The following is a 22,879-nucleotide window of genomic DNA, read 5'->3' as shown; positions in this document are numbered from 1 at the left end:
CCAATTATGAAGCATGGAGGTGGAAGTGTCATGGTTTGGGGATACCCCACTGCAGCAGGACCTGGCCAGCTCACCATCATAGAATCCTTCATAAACTGTAAGTATCTATGAAAGCTGACGCAGAAATGGGCCCTACAACATGACAATGACCCAAGGTGCACCAATAAACCCACTAAGGTGGTGGAAGCTAACAGCCAGTCAGCTGTCCACCCTCTGTTTTAGCTGCCTTTAGCCAGTGAACAGAACACAAAGTGAAAATCTTTCTCTCAGAGAGCTATATGGTTATGTCAGCAGCTAAAACAACCTCCATGCTTCTGTGTGGAGCAGCCTGGGCTGAGACTCGTCGACAGTGTTAATCAGCCAGATCAGCGGGTTTGGATCATTTTTTTAAACCACCATAAGGCCTGGAAAGCACTGGGAAGCTGCAGCACAACTGATATTCTGATGAAAAACCAGAGCAGAGATCCACTAATCACATCCCTGCTCTCCCAGCTCTTTTCTGCTGGCCACCGCCTCCTTCAGGCTGCAGCTTTCCACCATAAACTGATGACAGAACAACCCATAGCCCAAACATTGATAATCCCACACAGACAGTACAGGCATTGACCTGGATGGACCAGGGAGAGCGCAGCCTGATAGCAGGCCTCATTATCAGGCGCTGAATGGCCTTCTCATCTCCTCCCTTATGCAGCTGCTCCCATGTTTTCCAGGAGCTGGGTCAGAGGTGACCTTAGAACCCAAGCTGTAGATTTCCACCCACATGGACATACTACTTGTTCTGCATGAGCCCAAGTGAATATAAATCAGACTATCCTTCCTGCTCCTGACATGGTCAGCTGAAAGGCAGAACTCTGATCTGCTGGTGAAAATGTGTTTTTGCCTCATCAGTAAGGTTGCATCAACAGGTAAAATCTGACAGCTTCTCCAGGTAAATGACACGTATTCTTCTCTCCTTGCTTCTGCAATTATTTGTATTCTTGCAGTTGAACGTCATCAAATTAGAAAATCAGCAAAAAGCTCATTGATTTCCATAATTCAGTTGAAGAGGAAATGCTCGTATACATTTGCTCCTCACAGCCGGACTGATTTCAGGTTTATTGCTGTTCATGTTCTGTTCAGCTAATAAAAACCCAAAATGTGGTTTCTCAGAAAGAGAATATTACATCTGACCAATAGAAAAGGATTTAGTCTAGAAATATGGACCAACTGCACAGTATTCAATTCAATTCAATTTTATTTATATAGCGCCAAATCATGAAACATGTCATCTCAAGGCACTTTACAAAGTCAAGTTCAATCATATTATACAGATTGGGTCAGATTATACAGATTGGTCAAAAATGTCCTATATAAGGAAACCAGTTGATCTTCAAAGTCCCGACAAGCAGCATTCACTCCTGGGGAACCGTAGAGCCACAGGGAGAGTCGTCTGCATTGTACATGGCTTTGCTGCAATCCCTCATACTGAGCAAGCATGAAGCGACAGTGGGAAGAAAAACCACCCATTAGCGGGAAGGAAAAATCTCCGGCAGAACCGGGCTCAGTATGAACGGTCATCTGCCACAGTATGTCCATGTTCTTTACAGTACCTGCCCTCAGTGCTGGTTCTGGGCTCCTTCTGCATGAATCCCTGCATCAGTGCAGCGTGGCATGGAGGAGATCCTCCTTTGGTTCTGCTGAGGTGCTCAGGAAGCCCAGATTGCTTTAGTAGTGGCCTTCAGCTACTGTCCACTGTCGGTTCTGGTGTCTCTCATCAATCCATGGAGTCTGTGGGGTTCAGGTCAGGTCAAATTGCTGGGGTTACCATGGTGATTAAAGCGGCATTGGTACTTTTCTCAGTGTGGGCCGGCACCAAGTCCTGTGGGAAGATGAAATCTGAAGTGTTCTGGTGGATTGCTGCAATGACTTTGGACCTGATAAAACCCAGCGGACCCACACCAACAGATGACATCCATCCATCTTCCATCATGCTTAATCCCTCATGGGGTCATGAGGGGTGCAGGTGCTGTCAATGGGCGAGAGGCGGAGTACACCCTGGACAGGTCGCTAGTCTATCACAGGGCACAGCAGATGACATGGTTTCCCAAATCATCACAGTCTGTGGAACCTTCCCCTGGATTGACTTTAATCCTAAACGATGACTTTGGAGCAAACGATCCAGCTGTTTTTCTCCTGAGCCCGGTAAGATGCTTCTGGCGCCGTGTCTGGGGTACAGCACTCAGTCAACAGTGACAACTGTCAGTCAGTAATCTGCCCCATCACTGTCGTTAAAACATAAAACCCTTTTGTACTAAAATGCTCTGATGAAATATTCTTATTTTCTGATCAGCTAAAGGCATAATTATGAAAAGTAACAGATGCCTGTAATATATAACTGTGTATCATAAATCTAGATGGTATGCCCCTTTTGAATTAATTACCTGAAATGAACATTTTGGATCATATTCTAGTGTTTTAAGATGCACTTATAGTATTCCTGTGCATCTGCCCCACTAATACGTCATCAGTGATATATTACCCTGTATCAAGGTGCATATTATGTTCAATATATCTTGCATTTCTAAAGTACTGCTCAAAGAAATGGTGGCATTCCTTTAATGGCGTCTATTACTAAATTTAGAGCAGGCAGTGCGTCTGCGGCTCGGCCATCTTGTGGTCGGACAAGCTGAATATTGCAAATATAATGGTAACAACAAAACTTCTAGCTAAAGAAAACCTTACCTCTCCACTAATCCAGCTTTCTTTCAGCCAACTTTCAGGCCTCTACATTTCAACCAACGTCTCAGTTGTTCCACACTGTGCTTCTCGATTGAAGCCTGTGCAAACGAAGCTCCTGGAACATCATTTTCCAAAATTATTAGTGTTGCAAACGTTGCCATTTCTCAGTTTGTAATATGCTTCTCTGAACGTCTGGGGAACTGGAGTTAATTTAGGAGCAGCTAATCGGACTCATTGGAGAAATGCCCTATTGAGGGAACAGTTTAAAGACACGTCAGCACGTCAGGGGGAACCCTGCTGGTTATCCATACTGATGGAGAATAGGTAATGTTTTAGGACGGCACATCGTTTGATGAAACTGGTCAACCCACAGAGAGTCACAGAGAAAGTGAAACTGAAGAACTTGACGTGGCAGGTAAGTCCAGTTTGCTGAAATGTCACTGCAGCATCTCAGAATGGTCCAGTAGTTTGGTTTATTCAGTACAGCAGTGCTTACCAACCCTGGCCTTCAATCCAACACGTTGGATGCAGGAGAAACATGCAGGACTCCAAAGTCCTGCATGTTTAGGGGTCTCCTTGCTGCCACACACCACACTTAAATGAACGGTAGAGGATTCTGCAGCACCTGATTGCATGCAGGAGAGGTCAGTCCTGTGAATCAGGTGAGCTGGAACAGAGTCACATCTTAACATGCAGGACAGAGGTTCATGTGGACCAAGGGTGGCCAACCACAGCTGTTCAGGTGTGTGGGTCCGTCCATGGAGGTGCCTCCCCAGACCAACACCGACCCACCACCAAACTCATCCTGATCAATGTTGCAGGCAGCATAACGTTCACCGCAGCTTCTCCAGACCCTTTCACGTCTGTCCCATGAGCTCAGAGTGAACCTGCTCCTCTGTGAGAAGAACAGAGCCCCAGTACCAAAGCTGCCAGTTCTGGCCTTCTCTGGTAAAGCAGGATGAGCTCCACGGTGCCGGGTAGGGAGAACCAGGGTCTACTAGAGGATGTTGGGCTCTCAGCTCCCCCTCATGAAGTCTTCTAATGGTTTGGTCAGAGACATTCACACCAGTGACCCACTGGGGTCCCTTTGGTGGACTCTGGCAGAACTCATCCTGTTCCTCCATGCATAAAGGAGCAGATACGGGTCCTGCTGATGGGTTAAGAACCTCTGACGGTCCTATCCAGTTCTCCTAGAGTTACTGCCTGTCTCCTGGAATCTCCTCCATGCTCTTGAGTCTGCCTGGGAGACACAGCAAACCTCCTGGAAAAGCCCGTATGGATGTGCCCTCCTGGTGGAGTTGGACCGCCTGCATCCTCTGTAGGGTCCAGGTATTCCAGGTATTCCAGTTTTTGGGATCGTCTCCTTGTAGATTTCATTACCACCTGAACAGCTGGCATGGATTAACAACCTATTCTATACTGACCTGACCAGATCAATATCCCACTGGCTCAATATTAAATTCAGTTTAAAAAGAGTTTTATTTCCCTGAGCAGTTTGTTTAAATTATTTTAAAGCCATAAAACACCCAGATTGTCTTGAACCGTTGCACTTTACCAGTTAGACATATTTTTAACTGTGATTATCTTTGGCCACATTCAGGATAATACTGTAGATTGTGTCATTTCTTTACAGTTCAGGTCAGTTTCTCTTCTAACGTGGTTTAATAACTGACTGTAACCTAACCACACCATCCCCAGGCCCTGGTTGGCTCTGGTTTAGCTTCAGCACTGCTGCCCCCTGCTGACCGACTGTGGAACTACACCTGGTTGGGCTCTGATGAGCCCGATGTAGCTGGAGCCATTTTCTAATGACAAAGAGAAAAAAAGCATACATCTCCGGTTCAGACAACCTGACACAGAAACACTTCACCTCGCTTATAAAATTTATTTTAAAGACATTCATCTATACAGTCATGTGTAACATTACATATTAAGATTCTATATATACTTCTTTTAGAAATCTGTTTACTGCAACCCTTTTCACACACTGGCAGAAGCTGTGGACGCTAAACTAGACTACATGATCTGAACACTAGCAGCTCTACGCTCACTTCAGTAATACTAGTCAGAATCTAGTCGACAGCACTGGAAAGGAAACCAGACGTGAAGCTCAGCGGGCCACTGGGGAGTCGCTGAGGCTCAGGGTCCAGAAGGGGGAACAGGTCCAGGATCAGTGTGCTATCCAACGGAGACGTCAGATTTAGAGCAGAACAGCACAGAGAACGTACACAGCATCAGCACGAGGCTCAAAGAAGACGTCATTCAGCTTAAACCACATTCTGCGATGGCCCCACTGGAAACCTCCATCTCCCGCAACATTCAGAGTCAAGTAAGCCACTGGAAATCACTGCTACACCGCTCATATCAAAGCAGTCACATATTGCACTATGAATGCAAATATCTCAGTCACAAGACAGAAAAGTGCTTCTAAACGCTGCACAGCTGCTACACACAGACACCACATGGACATGACGCAGGGGGCTGCGTCAGCCTACAGTACAGTCTCAGGACGCACCGCCCCCCAGGCCGGCCCACCAGGCCCGCCAGGCCCCCCAGGCCGGCCCACCAGGCCCGCCAGGCCCCCCAGGCCAAAGTTCAGGAATGGACCTTGAAGGCCAGCAGCTGCTCTGAGTGCATGTTGTTGAGGGAGCGCAGGTCGGGCAGCTTGAGCAGCAGCTTGGTGAAGATGGCCGACTCGTTGGGATGGTTCCGGGTGATGAGGCTCCGCAGGGCACGGATCAGCGTCTCCTGCAGCGCCTCCACAGAGTTCACGTTCTCGATGCCGGAGCGATCTGGAAGGAGAAGGGTGGCACAACCGTTTAGACGGCAGGAAAGAGCAGCTCCTTTCATTATTTCAGCAGGAAAGAGCAGCTCGTTTATTTCAGCTGGAAAGAGCAGCTCCTTTCATTATTTCAGCAGGTCTGCATTAGAGCTCCGGTCAGGATGCGGGGAAAAGTCTCTCCTGCTGCGATGTCAGAACCTCGGTGGGACCCGCAGCGATCGAAGCAGGAAGTGACGTCGCACACAAAGGCCTAACCGTTCTGATGTACATGTGAGGGTCAAAGCCTTTCTTCTCCAAGCTGCTGAATTAGCGCCACCCTGTGGACATGTTGTAATTGTGCGTGACATCACAGCATCCTCAGTAACCTTTTCCTCGGTTCATGTTCAGCACTAAGAACGTCTTCCTGTTCCCTGTGTGAGGAGATCCACATGGTTCTGAGCCTCGCTGCCTGTCCTTTGGCTGCATAATGACCCTTCCAACCATTTAGCAAACGTCCGGCCCTAAAACAACACAGCAGCAGCATGACTGCAGCTGATCTGCTGGCCCGCCTCCTCTCAGCACGGTTCCTACAGGAGGCGTGGATCCAGGCGCAGTAGGAACGCTTTACAGGCCGCGTGTAAAAATCACTGAGCAGAACGGCGGCGTTCTGTGGGAAGGCTTTAGTCCCCTTAATGATCACTTCCTGTATGTGTTTGTCACATCAGATGATGTCATTGAGTAAAGGGAAAATAAAAAGCCATTCAAACCAACCTGGCCCTGTTCAGGAATAAACTGTGATTCTGATATTTGGTTACATTTCCAGAACAAAGCCAGGTCCCATTACTGCCTGGAGAATCACTTTAATGGAACCCGACAGACAACAGGAAAAGGACTAAAGGAGGTCAAAAAGAAACACAGTGTGCTCTGATCCAATGCCATTCAAGAGCAAAGGAGATGATCGTTTAGATCCATCAGTCTGGATCTACCCCATTTCTACGGCTCTGGAACTCCAGAGAACCACAGAGAACCACAGAGAACCGTGTCCACTACTGGAGTCAGCATGGAACATGCTCGGGCGTACTGTGGGCAGACTGTCCGCAGATGTTTTATCCTTCATACCTACTGCCTACATTTCTTGTGTGTGCGCAAGAGATGTAGGCAGTGTGGGGGTGCTTTGTCCTTCAGCACCTACACGACCCGCTGTGATTCATGGAACTATGAAATCCTGGAGAACATCAAACCTAGCAGGTCGGTGATCTCCAGCTCACCAAAAGCTTCACATCTGAATGGCTTAAAACGAGGACATTATACAACATGACAGTTTTGAAGCGGTCTAGTCAAAGCCTGGATCTACATCAACTGAGATGCTGTGGCATAGAAACTGCAGTGTGGCAGAACGGACAGCATCCTGGCCACAGTTCCTCCCCAGCTGGAAATGACTCGCTGAACCCTTTAGGGCAGCTTTCACACCGTCGGGGGGGTTTTGGTGGCTTCTTCCGTTGAAAACTGAATTTAGTATTTAATCACCTTAGCCTTGATATGAACAGTTGCTTGTTGATGTGAAACATTAAAATGTGAGGAAAACACTAGCAGGGAGTAAGGGGTGAATACTTTTCACAGGGACCGGCTGTGGGTTGAAAACCCACCGGCTGAGACCAGGACCACGGCGGTGAACAGGCTCATCTCCTCCTCGCTCAGACCCAGGTTCATCAGCTTCTCACAGAAGTCAAACATGGAGCTGAGCAGGTCGCCGGAGCCCATGGTCCTCAGAGCGTCCACGCTGTACTTGTTCCCGCCCAGGAAGGTGACGCAGCGCTCCGTCACGTCAAACAGCGAGGCGAAACGCACCACCAGCACCTGCGGGACGGGAGAGAGCGGGCCGTGAGGCGCTGAGCAGAAGCTGTGGAGCAGCGCTGAGAGGAAAGGAGGCGGAGCTTACCTCGAAGGTGCCGGCCTTCAGCAGGCTGACCTGGTCGTGCTGCGACAGCTCTCTGAAGCCCGGGATCTTCTTGGCGAACTCCACCACCTCCCTGACGGCGGGCGTGAAGCTGCGGGAGAACTCCTCCCACACCTCATGGCCCGACTTCTGGGGATCCACGCGCGGAGACATGTTCATGGGGCAGACCTGCCAACACAGCCAACAGGGGCTCAGCGTGACTGGGACCAGCTAGCATCCACAGCCTCCTCCGCCATGCCTCCACTCTGAATCGTGTTGATCTGGGATGTTTAGGACTAGCTGCCTCATGGCCTCACTAAGACACTGAAACAATCCATGCAGTTAGCGGCAGTCTGTCCTGCAGTGCTGACCGCTGGGCTGCACCCGCCTTACCAGGAACATCCTGCTGCCTCCTCTCCATGCGCCCCTGCTGTAGGCGGTGCCGGGGCGGAGCTCGGTGGGCGGAGCTCTCACGGCTCCGTGTATGTAGGCCGGACTGTGGCCGGCCGCCGCTGCGTTCCTGGACCCTCTGAATGGACACTGGCTGGAGGCGGGGTCCGGCGTGCTCTGAGGTGGTCCCAGGATGGACAGGAGGCTGGGCCCGGCCACGCTGACGGAGTTGTTGCGGCGGTTCCAGGCGTCCCGCCCCTCCTCTGAGAGCTGGTTGGCGGTTGCTTTGTTCAAGTTACTGTTGGGGGGGGCCCGGGGGGTCTCAGCTGCTTGGGTGCTCGGCTCCTGGTTGTACATGAAGGTCTCCTGATGGGCCCTGGTCACCGAGCCGATCACCTCCTCCTCGCTGCTGTCGGACCCACTGGGAGAATCCGAGCTGGAGCCGGTGTCCATGGCGACGGCGGCCTCAGGGTCGGAGCCGGAGTCCGACTGGCCGGAGCCGGTTGAGGATGAGGGCGAAGGGGCGGAGGCGGGCTCCTCAGAGGCAGCGGGTGCTGCGGCGCCGGCTAATGGCGTGCTGGTGAGGCCCGGTACCAGGCTGGCGTGCGGCTGGGCCAGCGGGGCCTGCAGGTGGCTGCTGCTCATCATGTTGTTCATGGCGCTCTGCATCTCCAGCAGCATGCGCTGCTTCTCTCGCTTAGGAATCCTCCCGAAGCGCACAGCTGGACAGGGGGAAGAGGGTTACTTCACCTTGTCCTTCTAAGATCCACAAAGCAACAACATACCGTGACTCTGACTAACTGACTTAGAGTACACAGCCTCAGAAAAGTACTCACACCACTAGAGCCTTCATGTTGTGTTACATCACAACTACACACTTCTCCATTATGTAGTGCACGACCAAAGAAATAAAGCAGAAAGGGTCTTTAAACTGCTTTACTAAAAATGAACATTGTGTATATATTCATATTCAGTCCGCTGGTTCTATTCAGCTGCAGAGCTTGTGGGTTCTGATTCTGTAAAACAGAGTCTGGACTTTGACTAGGCCATTCTAACCCATGAATCTGCTTTGATCTAAACCACCCCCTAGAATCTCTGTGTGTTCAGGGTGGTGGTCCTGCTGGAAGGTGGACCTCCAGTCTCAGGTCTACTGCCCCCCCTCAGTCCAGTCCAGGATTTCCATCCATCCATCCATCCATCCTCCCATCCTCCCATCACCTCTGACCTGCCTCCCTGTCTCTGCTGGAGAAAAGCCTCATCACAGCATGATGCTGCCTCCACCGTGTTTGCCTTTGGTGATGCACTGTACAACGTGTTGCATGCAGGCCAAAACGGTTCCCTTTGGTTCTCCCGTTTGTTCATCAGCGTTCTCTAAAGAAACCTCTGAGGCTTTAGAGCAAACATACGGCCCGCGGTACGGATCCGGCCCGCCGAACAATTTAGTCCGGCCCTGTGGCTAAATGCATTATCATTATCAAAAAAAAAATAAAAAATTGCCAATGTGGCAATAAGACGCCACAAAGAGCTAATCAGATTTGACTTTCACATGTGGACAAGATAAAAGGAAGAGAATGATAAAACAATTATTGAAAAAAACATGTACTTCGTTTAATTGAAAATATGCAGTTCCTATATTGTCCACGAGGGGCGCTGTGTTTTAATTAGCAGATTAAGCTTCAGGTGTGGAAAAATTCAAATCATTTCTTAATTTTTTTCTGTTTGATGTATTTTGTCATGTAGGACAGTGTTTTTAAGTTCCAAAAAATGTGAATAAATGTTTTTCAACATTGTATAATCACTGTGATCAGTTCTTATGCATAATGCACAAGTAAATGTTTAACTGAGTAAAAGTATTGTTGAAATTACACATACTTTTCTTAAAAACGCTGAGGTTATTCATAATATATTGTGTAAAAGTGAAATTAACTTAATATAAATATCAACAACAAGTCCACATTTATTAGTTCTATTTATTAGTTCTATTTAATCTTGCAATGAGTTTAGTCGTGTTGCCCTCTTGAGATCAGATTAAGCTGTATGCGGCCCCTCAACCAAAATGAGTTTGACACCCCTGCTCTAGAGAGTGATGGCTTCATATTAGGAAAATACGACATTGTGATATCAGTGTGAGCACTGTGTGATGATGATACTGACTGTGAATGGCCATTTTCTTCCCTACTCTTTCTTCACCGTGTCCTCACCACTCTCCCTGAGCTTCAGCGCCTTGTTCAAGCATCTAGATCAATAGATGGAGCAAGGAGACACCCTGCCAGTTATGCACCCATGTAGTCTTCTTTAATTGTGACGTTGCCCAGGTTAATATTGCAATAATGCGTGCCTTTTAACATACTGTCCAGCTTTCATTTAAACTAAGGTTAAATGCCACCCAGGTGATTAATAGTTTAAATATCATGGCAAAGTCAATCCAATCATTCAGGAAGAGTCAAAGTGATTTAAATACATCCCAAGCTGGTCCTGGTTCCTAAAAAATGGAGTCAGGTTCAGCTTCTCATTCATAATGAACCTCGACTTCATGGTTTTATGACCAGAACCAAACTGGTATGAAGGCAACCTGGGCTCAGCTTTAGGGAACACCTTTCTAAGGTATCCAGGAACCAGTCAGTTCTGGAGGTGAAGCTGGGATCGTTTACACAGCGCTGATCCACAGCATTCAACAAGACAGCAGATCCAGTGTATGTACAGAAACACAGACATGCAGATGGCAAGTGTCAGAGATCAGCCTCCAGCTTTGTAGAGGACTCCTGGATAGGCGCTGAAACAGAGAAAGTCCGCTAGCCTTTCATTTGAACCTGCAGTAGCTGCCATGACGGGGAACGGACCTGCAATCTGTGACTGGATCCATTCACCTACAGTTCCTTCAGACATCTGCTGTGAATCAGTCAATGAGCCACTGACTGAATTATGCCCTAGCATTGGTCGGTCCATCACATGTACACACGCGGCTAATTCTCTCACCGCCTGCTGAAGCGATCAGCAACAACACAGCACGCCTTTGTTTTATACTAGCTGAAGATCCTGAACCGTTTAATCGAAGCTTAACGAGGTTACAGAGGTCAGTTAATAGTAAAACGTGTTTAACCAGCTCAGACTCTTCATGCTGTCAGGCTGCAGGGTGTGGCTGTAAAGGGATGAAATTAAATGCTAGTAAACGTTTATGGGTGTGAATACTTTTGCTCAGACGGGTTAAACAAACTGAAGGCCAACGACCTGGTTTCTACTTTCTTGCATCTTGATGATGATGATGATTTAGGCACTCACAGTCTCTGGACATGCCCACCATGAGGCATTTCTTGAAGCGACACTGCTGGCAGCGGTTCCTGTTGACCCTCATGATGGGGCAGCTCTCGTTCTTAAGGCACTTCTTGTACTGGATGTTCTGCTGGATGCTCCTCCTGAAGAAGCCCTGGAGAAGGTGGCACACACACACACAGCACGGTGAGCATGGCGGCTCAGAGGGCAGTGGGGGGGTGTTTAGGCGTAGGGGGAGATCTCTGCACCATGATGGATGCTACACGGCCTCATAGGAGTCTACAGCCTGAAGGAAGCTTGTTCCTGCTTAACCCTGAGGGAAGAACCTCATCATAGACCATTCTCCCGTTCTGACTGTCAGGAACTTCCTGAAGAAACGTCAGGGAATTGTTTTAGTGCAACTGTTTCAGAGAAGAAGGAAAAAAACTATATTAAAACTATTTTATTGTATTCAGCTTTGTAAATGAGGGTGGGATCCTCTGCGTTCCTCTTTGCTCAGACTACAGGCGGGTTTCAGGAAGACGCAGCAGCTGCTGGCAGGTTCTTTGGTCCACTGCTCATTAGCAAAGTGCTTTAATATGTTTGGGACATTTTGGTGTGTTTTCTTCGTTACTCTTTACAAGCAGAGTTCAAAAGCAATGTCTTGTTTCACTACATTTTCATTTAGACTTTTTTCTCTATTATGATTATTACTATAACTAGTAATAATCATAATAGATTATGAGGCCGACTGGTAGTGAGTCGCTGTGGCAGGAGTCCGGGCTGGAGGTGGAGCTGGAAGAGTTCTTCCACTTATCCAACCCCGGATAAGTGGAAGAAGACAGACGGACGGACTACTTTTTTTGTTATTTTAGTGAATAGAAGGTTAAGAATAACTTTGAGGACAACTGTACATAGTAGGATTTTAAATTTGAAAGGCTAATATATTTTGTCACAAAATAGTGGGTTAATAAGTGGACTAACAAAGAAAAGGACTATATATGAAGGCCCAGCATTCACACCAATTTTGTACCTCCTACTAACTAACATTACTGCTTTGCTGTAAGCAGCAGGTCCTGTGACACACGACAGGGAAACGCTATCGGTAACGTTCATTTGTTGAGTTAGAGCTCATAATGAAGGTAGCTAGTGTAGTCACTAAAAGCTAATGTTAGCTTGAGTCGGCCAACGTTACCTTAAAGCCTCTTAAACAGGCCCTTCAACATCTGCCAAAGTCCAAACAAACAAATGGCTGAGTCTTAACTGCTATCTGCTCTTGGATCAGCTCGTGAGCAAAGTCCAATCAGGTAGCAGTATTATTTGCGCTAATAGTTCAACGCTGTAGCTCTAGCAGGGAAATGTCTTAGAAGAATCAAGGCTGCCTCCATGCGCGTGCACGTGTTCTCTGCTCACTATCAGTCACACTTTGTGCCGCTCTCGTGCCATAACCCCCCCCCCCCCCCTTTTTTTATTTTATTCATTTATTTATTTATTTTATAAATCGGAGCTACACGATTCATGTAGATGATCATTACGGATTCAAAATGGTGAATTTCACTGAAAGGTGATTTATTTTCATGTCTGAATAATAAGCGGAGCTGCCAGCATGTCGCCTCTGGCTCCTCCTCTTCTCTTTGATCTTAGAAACACCTTTATTGTCCTACAGAGAGAAATCTCCTCCGTGTCGGCACAGCACACAGCAGCTGGTTGTCTCTGTTTGCTGTGAGCAGGACAGCTTCCTGTCCCCTCCAGCAGCACCAAGTACGCTGCTAGGCTCATAACTGGGGGGGCTATGGGGGGCTCTGAGGTGAGCTGTCCTCACCTTGCAGCCCTCGCAGGCGTGGACGCCGTAGTGGAAGCCGGAGGCCACGTCACCGCACACCTTGCACAGCAGCACCAGGCCGTTGATTTCTGACCGGAACACAAACACATCTGTAGATTGGTCGTTGCAGCAGTTTCACACACAGAGCCCCGCAAACAGCACATTCAGGCCAAAAAGGCTGTGGATGCACATTTAATGCTGGTTCCAACTAATTTAACACTTTTACATCAAATCCTGACACCTTTTTCAGGATCATCTGTGTGTGCATACATCTGCTGCTTTTTCTTATTTTTCAGGTATTGTTAAATTACCATAAAGTCTGCTTTTTATAGATAAAAGTACAGATTTAGAATGAATGAATAAAATTCTAATTATCTAAAAATGAAAGGTTTAAATAGCTAACATGATTCAATAAAAATTTTGATTCACAAAATGTTGAAAATGAAAATATTTCATTGTTTTAAGTAAGAAAATTGAAAACTGAATGAGCACAAATAAGTTCTCATGGAGAACAGCTGGTGAATAAAAAAAGAACTTGCATTTAAACCCTTATATCACCTCTCATTAACATAATAAAATATGAGGAATAAGTTAAAAAAAAAAATAGTGATTATTAAATTATGTTTAGGAATGAGGAGAATTGATGATTTTGCCCACAATAAAATCCTAAAATATGAGAGTAAATAAATGTAAGGAAAGCGGTAATCTTTCGTATTTTGTGACGTTTGTGAGCGTTTGTTCTCCATCAGAGCCATTAGTCCTGTATAGCTTTATAGCATTTCTACCTTTCTCTTATTTTACAGAGCACAGACCTAAAGCCTGCAGCGTCACATGGACTTCATGAAGGACCACTGAGGCAGCGCCGCTTACTTGTGACTCCACATTTCCCCGAGGAGGACGAGCGGCCGCCTCTCTGAGTCCCTGGAAGGTTTTGGCCGCCGACGCAGAGCGCCGGGTCAAGCGGCCGGCCCGGCCGGCCCCGGCTGGGCGAGGAGCCCCGCTGAGGCGAGGCCGACTGGTAGCTGCCGTTGGAGGAGTCGCTGTGGCAGGAGTCCGGGCTGGAGGTGGAGCTGGAAGAGCTGATGTAGGCGATCACGCCTCCTGGTCATGTAGAGGGGAGGAGAGGAGGAGGAGGAGAGTGCATGAGAAAGTGGAGCACCGGACACCGCACCGAGCAGAGAGTACTGCTCCACACTGCCTGTCAGCTGGCTGAAAGAAGCATACTGCATCTTTGCTTTCCTCCAACAAAGCCTCATTTAACCACCAGAAGCATGTTTGGTTGTGACAAAACAGCGACGGTCAGCCACTAAAGGAGCCTCATCCATCACTCTTCTTATAGTAACACCATTCTGAAACTCTCAATTTAATATCAGTTAAAAATTATAAGAAATGTTAAATGCCACCTAGGTGATTAATACAGTTTAAATATCATGGCAAAGTCAATCCAATCATTCAGGAAGAGTCAAAGTGATTTAAATACATCCCAAGCTGCTCCTAGTTCCTAAAAAATGGAGTCAGGTTCAGCTTCTCATTCATACTTTTACTGTAGTTCAGCAAGTGAAACGTTACACAAATACCCTAAAAACTACTGCTGAAGCTAACTGTCGTTTGTGGGATACTTTTGCTTAAATGGATGCATGAAAATAAGTATATAGCATAAATATTTGCGTTAACATTCTATTTTTAGCGCAGGATGGAAAAAAGTCATTTCTGAAGTTGGCATCAGAGTAACAGCTTTTAATTTTGTACTAAAACCCAAAGAGTAAACGAACGCTGTTGTGCTAGCATTATTCAAGTATTAAAACCTGCTTATTCTTGCAGCAGCAGCAATAATCATCGCTCCTCTGCCTTTTCTCACTTGTATTTTTACTTTTTGGAAATGTTGTGAAAGCGTGACATTGTGACCCTGTGTTAGCTTCTCATAGCCAGTCTCTATTGGTCAGATGTCTCAGCTCATCAACCTGTTAAGCTTTCTGCTGGCGCTCCCCCCAGCGTCCCACTGTCAGAGCTGGGAATCCAGCCCCAACATTTACCTCAGCCGCTGCCTTACAGCTAGCCGTCTCAAAGCAAAGAAACCAGATCAGAACTCACCGACAACTTCCTCGCCAGATCAGCTGCCTCCCCATCACAGGCTGACCTGATTTCCTACCCCTGCTCATCTCAGCCATTAGATAACAGCCATTACATAATGTCAGCTTCACATGGTTGTGTGTGTGTGTGTGTGTGGGGGGGGGGGGATAGGCTGGACCTTTGCTGCAACCATCTGCACCAGAAAGCCTCACAAAGCGGGGCCCATTTCTAAAGGGGTCTATTTTGATGGCTTTTAAGTTGAGCCCACTCATATCACAGCAGTCAAGGTGCAACATGAGGCAGGTTATTGATCAGTCCTCTCAGCACATGTCTCTCATCTACATCCGCTGGTCAGACCCACATAAAAGGCCCCTGCAGTAAGCTGAAAGACATGGCAGGAGAAAAAAGCATGGCCACGTTTGGTACAGCAGGCCAGTGGCACAAGTTCATTACAGGAGGAAACGATGCAAAACGATGAATAGAATAGGCAATGAATGTTATGTGATGATGCATTCCAAGAAACTCCAAGAAACTGGAAGACTGAAATCTGAAAAATGATGCTGCCTTTAAAGGCCTGCAGGAAAATCCAGATCTACTTTCTTTTTTTTTTTCACGCTGAGTTTTAGAAGTGCAACCAAATATCACGTTTAAAGCTGTCAATCCATAAAAGTGCTGCATGTCAAAATAAAAAAAAAACAGTGGAAACGATTTTTACCACACAATCTCGATAAACAGCACGTTCACACGATGTTCTCATGGGTGAATCTTTAATAAGAAGTCGAATTATTCAAAACATATAACATTTCCGATGGACCTGAACGCACCACTAATTCATAACTCTCAGCCCAGCCCACGTGGAAGTGGCATGCTCTTCCCCTGGAAAAGTGGGTCACGGCGCGCCGCCTCACGTGGATCCGCAGCACCAACCCACGCTTCGCGGCGGGGCGAATTATGTAATGATTGCGTCACCGCCACGCTCGACCAATGAGCGGAGACGTAAGGGCAACGTAAACACATGTGCACATGGCTAGGCTGGCGGGTCCATGTGAGGAGAGGGGACCGCAGCGCTGCCAAAACAAAGTGGACGGCCAACAGCCCCCCCCCCCAGCCCAGACAAACATCCACACAGCCAGAACCTCCGGATGTAAACACGGTCCGGAGGAGCAATTCTCATTATGGCCAGCTGTGTGGTATGATGAGTCGGTTCTAGTCCAGCAGAACTTCTGGAACCTACAAGTCTGTCGGTATTTAAGTGACACTCACCAGCTTTGCTCGGGTCCATGTCCTGCGAGTTTCCCCTCTGCTACCTCGGTGCCGAAGCCGTGTTTGGTTCGGTGCTCAGCAACTGGAAAGTCGCTGACGGGTAATGTTCGGTGGGTGAATAAAAAAAGTGGACTTGGGGTTAAAACATGGACAGTAAGAGCCCCAGAGAGACAGCCCGGTTCGTAGAGGCGCAGTCTGACAGCGGTGGAGAACAGCACAGCCTTTAAAGTCCACCTCAATAACGTAACAAAAAAAGCCCAACAATTCGAGCTAGAAGGTTCGGTGCCGCTTTCTCTCTGCTCCAGTAACCGAACCTGAGCGATGAAAGCCGGAACACAGAGGCTGAGAGCGCCAGGTGAGGAGCAGTGGCTTCAGAAGGGAAGGGAAGGGAGCCGATCCGTGTGCTACCATGTGACCCAGTTAGTTCCCCGGCCGGCTCCTCCCTCTGAGTCTGCGCCGCCTGCAGCGTCTATGTAACCCACTGACATACTTTCACCACAGCGAACAAAGACTGCGGAGAGCTGGGAGGGAACAGCCGAGAGCCGCTCAGTTAATCAGAACCGGACCCAGCCCGGTCTGAAGCCAGTTCAGTTCTGCTTGGTTGGTCCAGCTTCATTGTTTTATTCTTATCCTCCTGAGGAGTCCTGACAAAATGCTCTGATTTCTGCTGCTCTGTCGGTCTGAGGCGTCACTGAGGACCGATACAATAAATCATGTGGAAAATATTATAGCAGTGTTTTGCTTGTTGCTGCTTATTTACTCTGTGTCATGTTGCATTCCATTTGCCTCGGAAATCAGAAGTAGGAGCTGGGAATGTGGTAAACCAGAGTTAACAGCGTTTCAGATCGAGGAAGTCAGGATTCCAAAATAAAGACAAAAGGTTAGGATTCCAATATGGCGACGTACTTTAAAGCTGTACTCTCCCCATGTAAACACCGTTTTAAGTTGTTTGGTTCTGAGTTGCACCCACTACATCTAACGTTGATTTTAGACGCATTATTCTTGTAGAATAAACATGTTTTCATGCAGTGGGGGTTCTAGACCAAATTTAGCAGGGGGGCCAGGGTGGGGCCAGTGTTTTTTTACAGGGGCACAGAACAAAAGATTGGGGGGAAAAAAGCCTAAATAGGTCAACATTTCATCGTTTAATATATTAAGTAAGCCAAAGAGCCACTTGTGGCTCTGGAACTGCAGGTTGCAGACCCCTGATCTTTTCTCAATACGGCAGGAGCTTAATGTGAAACAGCTACATTTTTTAATTATTGTTATTTTTTATATTTATTTTTAAATTATTTTGTTATTTTATTATTTGGCAAAACCATAAACGTAAAAATACAACTGATCCAAATGACCAGTCAGTCACGGTATCTTTGTCAGCATTTATCATCCTAAGAAATTTATTATGTTTTTAGTACAGGGGCCAGGAACAGTTCTACAGGGGCCCTGGCCCCAGTTGGCCCCTGTCTGGAACCGCCCCTGTTTTCATGACAGCTTACTGTTGATGATGCGAGGAGCTGCCATGTTGGATCCTACAGTCGGCCTTAAAAAATTTCTACGACTTTCCAAGTGGAATGTCCAGATTAAGTAGAGGTGTCAAAAGTATTCACATCTATTACTCAAGTAAAAGTCTAGAAGTATCAACTCACACCTTTTACTCAAGTAAAAGTAATAAAGTAGAAGTACCTCCCCCCCATTACTATAGTTATATCGCATGAATTTAATATTGAAAAATGTGGGATTGGATATTTCACTGTTTCAATGTTCATTGAAAAAAATGTAGTACATTTTATTATTTACAGTCTATATACAGGGGTTGAACAATGAAACTGAAACACCTGGTTTTAGACCACAATAATTTATTAGTATGGTGTCGGGCCTCCTTTTGCGGCCAATACAGCGTCAATTCGTCTTGGGAATGACATATACAAGTCCTGCACAGTGGTCAGAGGGATTTTAAGCCATTCTTCTTGCAGGATAGTGGCCAGGTCACGACGTGATGCTGGTGGAGGAAAATGTTTCCTGACTCGCTCCTCCAAAACACCCCAAAGTGGCTCAATATTATTTAGATCTGGTGACTGTGCAGGCCATGGGAGATGTTCAACTTCACTTTCATGTTCATCAAACCAATCTTTCACCAGTCTTGCTGTGTGTATTGGTGCATTGTCATCCTGATACACGGCACCTCCTTCAGGATACAATGTTTGAACCATTGGATGCACATTGTCCTCCAGAATGGTTCGGTAGTCCTTGGGAGTGACGCGCCCATCTAGCACAAGTATGGGGCCAAGGGAATGCCATGATATGGCAGCCCAAACCATCACTGATCCACCCCCATGCTTCACTCTGGGCATGCAACAGTCTGGGTGGTACGCTTCTTTGGGGCTTCTCCACACCGTAACTCTCCCGGATGTGGGGAAAACAGTAAAGGTGGACTCATCAGAGAACAATACGTGTTTCAAATTGTCCACAGCCCAAGATTTGCGCTCCTTGCACCATTGAAACCGACGTTTGGCATTGGCACGAGTGACCAAAGGTTTGGCTATAGCAGCCCGGCCGTGGATATTAACCCTGTGGAGCTCCTGACGGACAGTTTTGGTGGAAACAGGAGAGTTGAGGTGCACATTTAATTCTGCCGTGATTTGGGGAGCCGTGGTTTTATGTTTTTTGGATACAATCCGGGTTAGGACCCGAACATCCCTTTCAGACAGCTTCCTCTTGCGTCCACAGTTAATCCTGTTGGGTGTGGTTCGTCCTTCTTGGTGGTATGCTGACATTACCCTGGATACCGTGGCTCTTGATACATCACAAAGACTTGCTGTCTTGGTCACAGATGTGCCAGCAAGACGTGCACCAACAATTTGTCCTCTTTTGAACTCTGGTATGTCACCCATAATGTTGTGTGCATTGCAATATTTTGAGCAAAACTGTGCTATTACCCTGCTAATTGGACCTTCACACTCTGATCTTATTGGTTCAATGTGCAATTAATGAAGATTGGCCACCAGGGTGGTCCAATTTAGTCATGAAACCTCCCACACTGAAATGAGAGGTGTTTCAGTTTCATTGTCCAACCCCTGTAGGTGCAATATGGAGCATCAACATGGGCTTCGTGGAGCAGAAAATCTGATGTCTGGTTGCCTATAAGTATTGGTGCAAAAAGTCAAACTTCGGAGACATGTCATCAATAACCTTTTACTTGTTATGAATGTAAATGAACATCCAAGCGCAGCCACCAGAATTAATGAGGGCAACAGATGTAAGATAAGAAAACTGGACATGAAAATGAATGCATTACCCTTTTATAACTATTACCCTTGTTTGGTTGCCTGTATAAAGTAGACAGTGTTGTCAAAATGAAAGATTCATTCAAGTGGTTTATCAAAACATGAAAACGAATAATCATAAAAATGCAATGTTCTTCTACGGTTTGTTCATCAGTTTTTGTTGGGCGTTTGGCAAACAACGTGGCAGTACTGCCTCCAACCACAATCCAAATCACTCTGTGCGGGTAGCGCCGTTTATCTGAATATTATTTTGTTTTTGTTTTTTATTGACAAGCCAAAGTGAAAACAAGCTGGAATAAAATAGAAGTAATGAGGCTATTTTCAAAATGTAAGGAGTAAAAAGTACAGATAATTGCATGGAGTGGAAGTAAAAAGAAGGCTAAAACATAACTACTCCACTAAAGTATAAATAACCAACACTTCTACTTAAGTAGTGTAACAAAATACCTTTGCTTTGCTACTTGACATCTCTGGAATATAGCAGCTGTTACAGTTGATTTTTGGGATCGCTGTGCTGTTTCTGTGCGCCGTGTGCGTCACACTCATCTGGCATACTTGTCTGGTTGAGGACCTGACCTGCAGGTTTGTGACGCCTCACGCATCATGCTGTAGGAGCGGTGTTGGTGTGGGTCGGGTGCAGTGATGGTTTGTGTGCCGCCTCCAAATGTAATTTAGTAAAGCTCAGATGATGATGACTTTGCGAGCTTCTGATGGGTTTATTCACAACACGTTCGCTTTAGGAACGTCTGTGAGCGTCAATTCCTCAAACACACTGCTTCCTTGTGTGACATCATGGGAACATCTTCCTGAAACCAGCCCAGACATCAGGACTGTGGACCTCCACCAGTCTGGTTCTTCCTGGGGTTCAGCTTCCAGATGCGTGAGGGTTCCACGCTCACCCTTCCCATCACCCTAATCTTCAGCTCCCTCCACAGAATCTGTATCAGATTCTAGTCAGGACTGTTTGGGGGCTAATAGCTGTATAGTCATTTAGAGAAATGACTGGTGATTTGTCTTTGGTACCGGAACAATGCAGGAGGTCCTCCACAACACTGGAGCCTTCTCCTGGGTCAGAATAAGGTTTACAGAGTCCCAGAGAGCTGCTCTGCACAGGCCTTCAGGACTCTGGACCAGACATCATCTGGACCGGCTGTCTCACTCTGGTTCATTTTCTCCAGCTGCCTCTTCTAGAGTCAGAACAGTAGGAGGAGGAGAGAAAAGGAGCACCAGCATCTGCTGATTTGGCAACATTGCACCGGTAAATGTTCTTGCAGAATAACATTTCAGTGTCCCGGCTGCAGAGATGACACTTCACAGTGACGTGTAGAGGTGGAACCCAGTCATTGTTTTGAAAGTCCTAAGTAAGACTCAAGTGTTAAGGCATGCAAATCTGGAGTAGAACTTCTAAACGTTCTAGCTTTAAAGTCTTATTCTATTTATATGACCAAATATGTAACTTAGTTAGATTAATAATAATTATGAGATTATTATTAAATAGGAAGTGTACTTATGATGCTTTTTGTAGAACATATGAAACAAACAAACAAAACGTTCAGTAAATATAGAAAATAATGAGCAAATTGCTCCATAATATAAATAACTGAAAAGATTTCTGTAAACAATCAGAATTATTTCCACGTGTACCAACTGCAACAATGCAAACCTGCGTTTACAGCATCATCTGAGTAACCTCAGATGTTCTGCTGTCTGCCAGCAGATTTAAGTTTCAAGTTACACCTACGCTGACATGGAATTCCTCCTGGGTCAGTATGACATCTGGATGTTTTATTCTCCTACTCCAGTCAGCAGCGCCTGGCTGCAGCTACGGGGCTCTTTTTCAGAGAACACTCCACTGCATGAGGCGTCTGAATGAAACCTGGGAGGGGTGATCAGTACCGCAGTTCACCCGTTTCTTTTTGGGGTATTTAACCAGATAAGGTCAGAGCTCAGTGGGACCCTAGAGATCCAGTGAAGGACAGACGATGAAGAGGGAGTTACAGAGGAGATGGCCGTTATTCTCATTCCATCTGTCTTCGTTTCCGGTCGACTCAGTCCGTCTGTAGGTTACAGGGCTATACTGTTCTAGCTGTGACCTGGAACATCCTGTCATCATCATTCCTTTTTTTAGTGCTTACAATACAAATGCTGGGGAAAACTAATGTAATGGGATCTACTGTAGCTTATTTAAAAAGGGGGGAGCATGTAATTATTGGTGAATATGTACACCATACTGGGGTACTTTTCAGATTTTGTCACGCTACAACCACAAACCCTTGTGTCTCATTTCAGGTTTAAGTTTATTTCTGAAGGGTTGATGTGAGACAGATGTGTGCATCGTTTTTAAGCAAAAGGAAATTATACCTTTTTTTTCCCAAATAAAAATCTGAAAAAATGCGGTGTGCCGGTCTCTGAGTTAATACTTTGTAGAACCACCTTTCACTGCGGTTCCGGCTGCAGAATCATAGTCAGATATGATGGAGAGTGACGGTGAACAGGCACTTTCAAGTCTGGCCACACATTCTTGTCTCCTTCTGCTGGGAGGAGGACCTCCACTCCAGTCTCAGGTCTTCTGCAGCCTCTAACAGAGTTTCTTCCAGGATTGTCCCAGATTTAGCTCCATGCATCATGACCATCTTCACCATCACTGTGGCAAAAGCATCCCCAGTGTTATGCTGCCACTGCCCTGTTTCAGGCATGTGTTCAGTGTTAGTTTTCTGTTTAGCATGCAAAAAAAACCCAGAGGAACATGCATCATTTTCCTTTTACTTTACAATTATTCCGTACTGTTTGTTGGCCTATTTTGTAAAATCCCAATAACATATACATTGATGTTTGTGTCTGTAATGTGACAAAACAGGAAAAGGTTCAAGTGGAATGGATACATTGAAGTAGTTGTATCTCATCCTGCTATTACTTATAATAATTCAGTTTAATTCAACTTATTCACAAGCAAAAGTCATCTTCAAGCGGGGTGTGTGTGGTGATGAGGTAATCTAAAAATGCTTCCTTAATTCATTTGGTCGGGATTGGGCCTAACATACCAGTTAAAGGTTTAGATGAAGTTAGTATTTTTTTGATAACTCAGAAATGTAAACTGGATAAATAGTTCAACCACAGATCAGGTTTTACCTTTGCTGTGCAACAATATGTTTGGTTTGGCTATGAAGAAGTATTAATAAATGCAAAACACAATTATTATTAACACAAAATTACAGAGTCGGGGCACCACCTGATTAAAAGGAATTAATAGGCAAACAGTTCTCTGACTTAGTTTCTCAGCTAATAGCTGCCTGGTGAGGCTTGGCATTAAATAACAATAAATGAGGGAGTGAATTTCTGCACTATTACCCTTTAACTCAACATTTAGTAAAATGAAAAGAATAAGC

The 22,879-nt window shown here is 46.2% G+C and overlaps 1 protein-coding gene across 1 annotated transcript; it reads right to left on the bottom strand.

Moving 5' to 3' along the window:
* Positions 1-4,583: 4,583 nt before the first annotated feature.
* Positions 4,584-16,713, bottom strand: nr1d2b (nuclear receptor subfamily 1, group D, member 2b). The gene is made up of 8 exons (XM_012879119.3): positions 16,210-16,713; positions 13,747-13,977; positions 12,877-12,965; positions 11,085-11,229; positions 7,809-8,527; positions 7,419-7,604; positions 7,126-7,336; positions 4,584-5,510 (listed from the first exon to the last, which is right to left on the bottom strand). The coding sequence occupies exons 1-8, from the start codon at positions 16,226-16,228 to the stop codon at positions 5,314-5,316; spliced, it is 1,797 nt and encodes a 598-aa protein (XP_012734573.2). The 5' UTR covers positions 16,229-16,713; the 3' UTR covers positions 4,584-5,313.
* Between the last annotated feature and the right edge of the window lie 6,166 nt (positions 16,714-22,879).

Source organism: Fundulus heteroclitus, chromosome 13, assembly GCF_011125445.2.
Source record: "Fundulus heteroclitus isolate FHET01 chromosome 13, MU-UCD_Fhet_4.1, whole genome shotgun sequence".
NCBI lineage: Eukaryota > Metazoa > Chordata > Actinopteri > Cyprinodontiformes > Fundulidae > Fundulus > Fundulus heteroclitus.
Note: the sequence above shows the minus strand (reverse complement) of the source record. Positions and strands in the feature narration are given on the sequence as shown.

Coding starts and splice junctions, on each gene's coding strand:
- nr1d2b (XM_012879119.3), bottom strand. Junction 7,605..7,808: donor GAGGCAGCAGGATGTTCCTG/GTAAGGCGGGTG, acceptor CTGTGTTGGCAG/GTCTGCCCCATGAACATGTC. Junction 7,337..7,418: donor TGAAGGCCGGCACCTTCGAG/GTAAGCTCCGCC, acceptor CCCGTCCCGCAG/GTGCTGGTGGTGCGTTTCGC.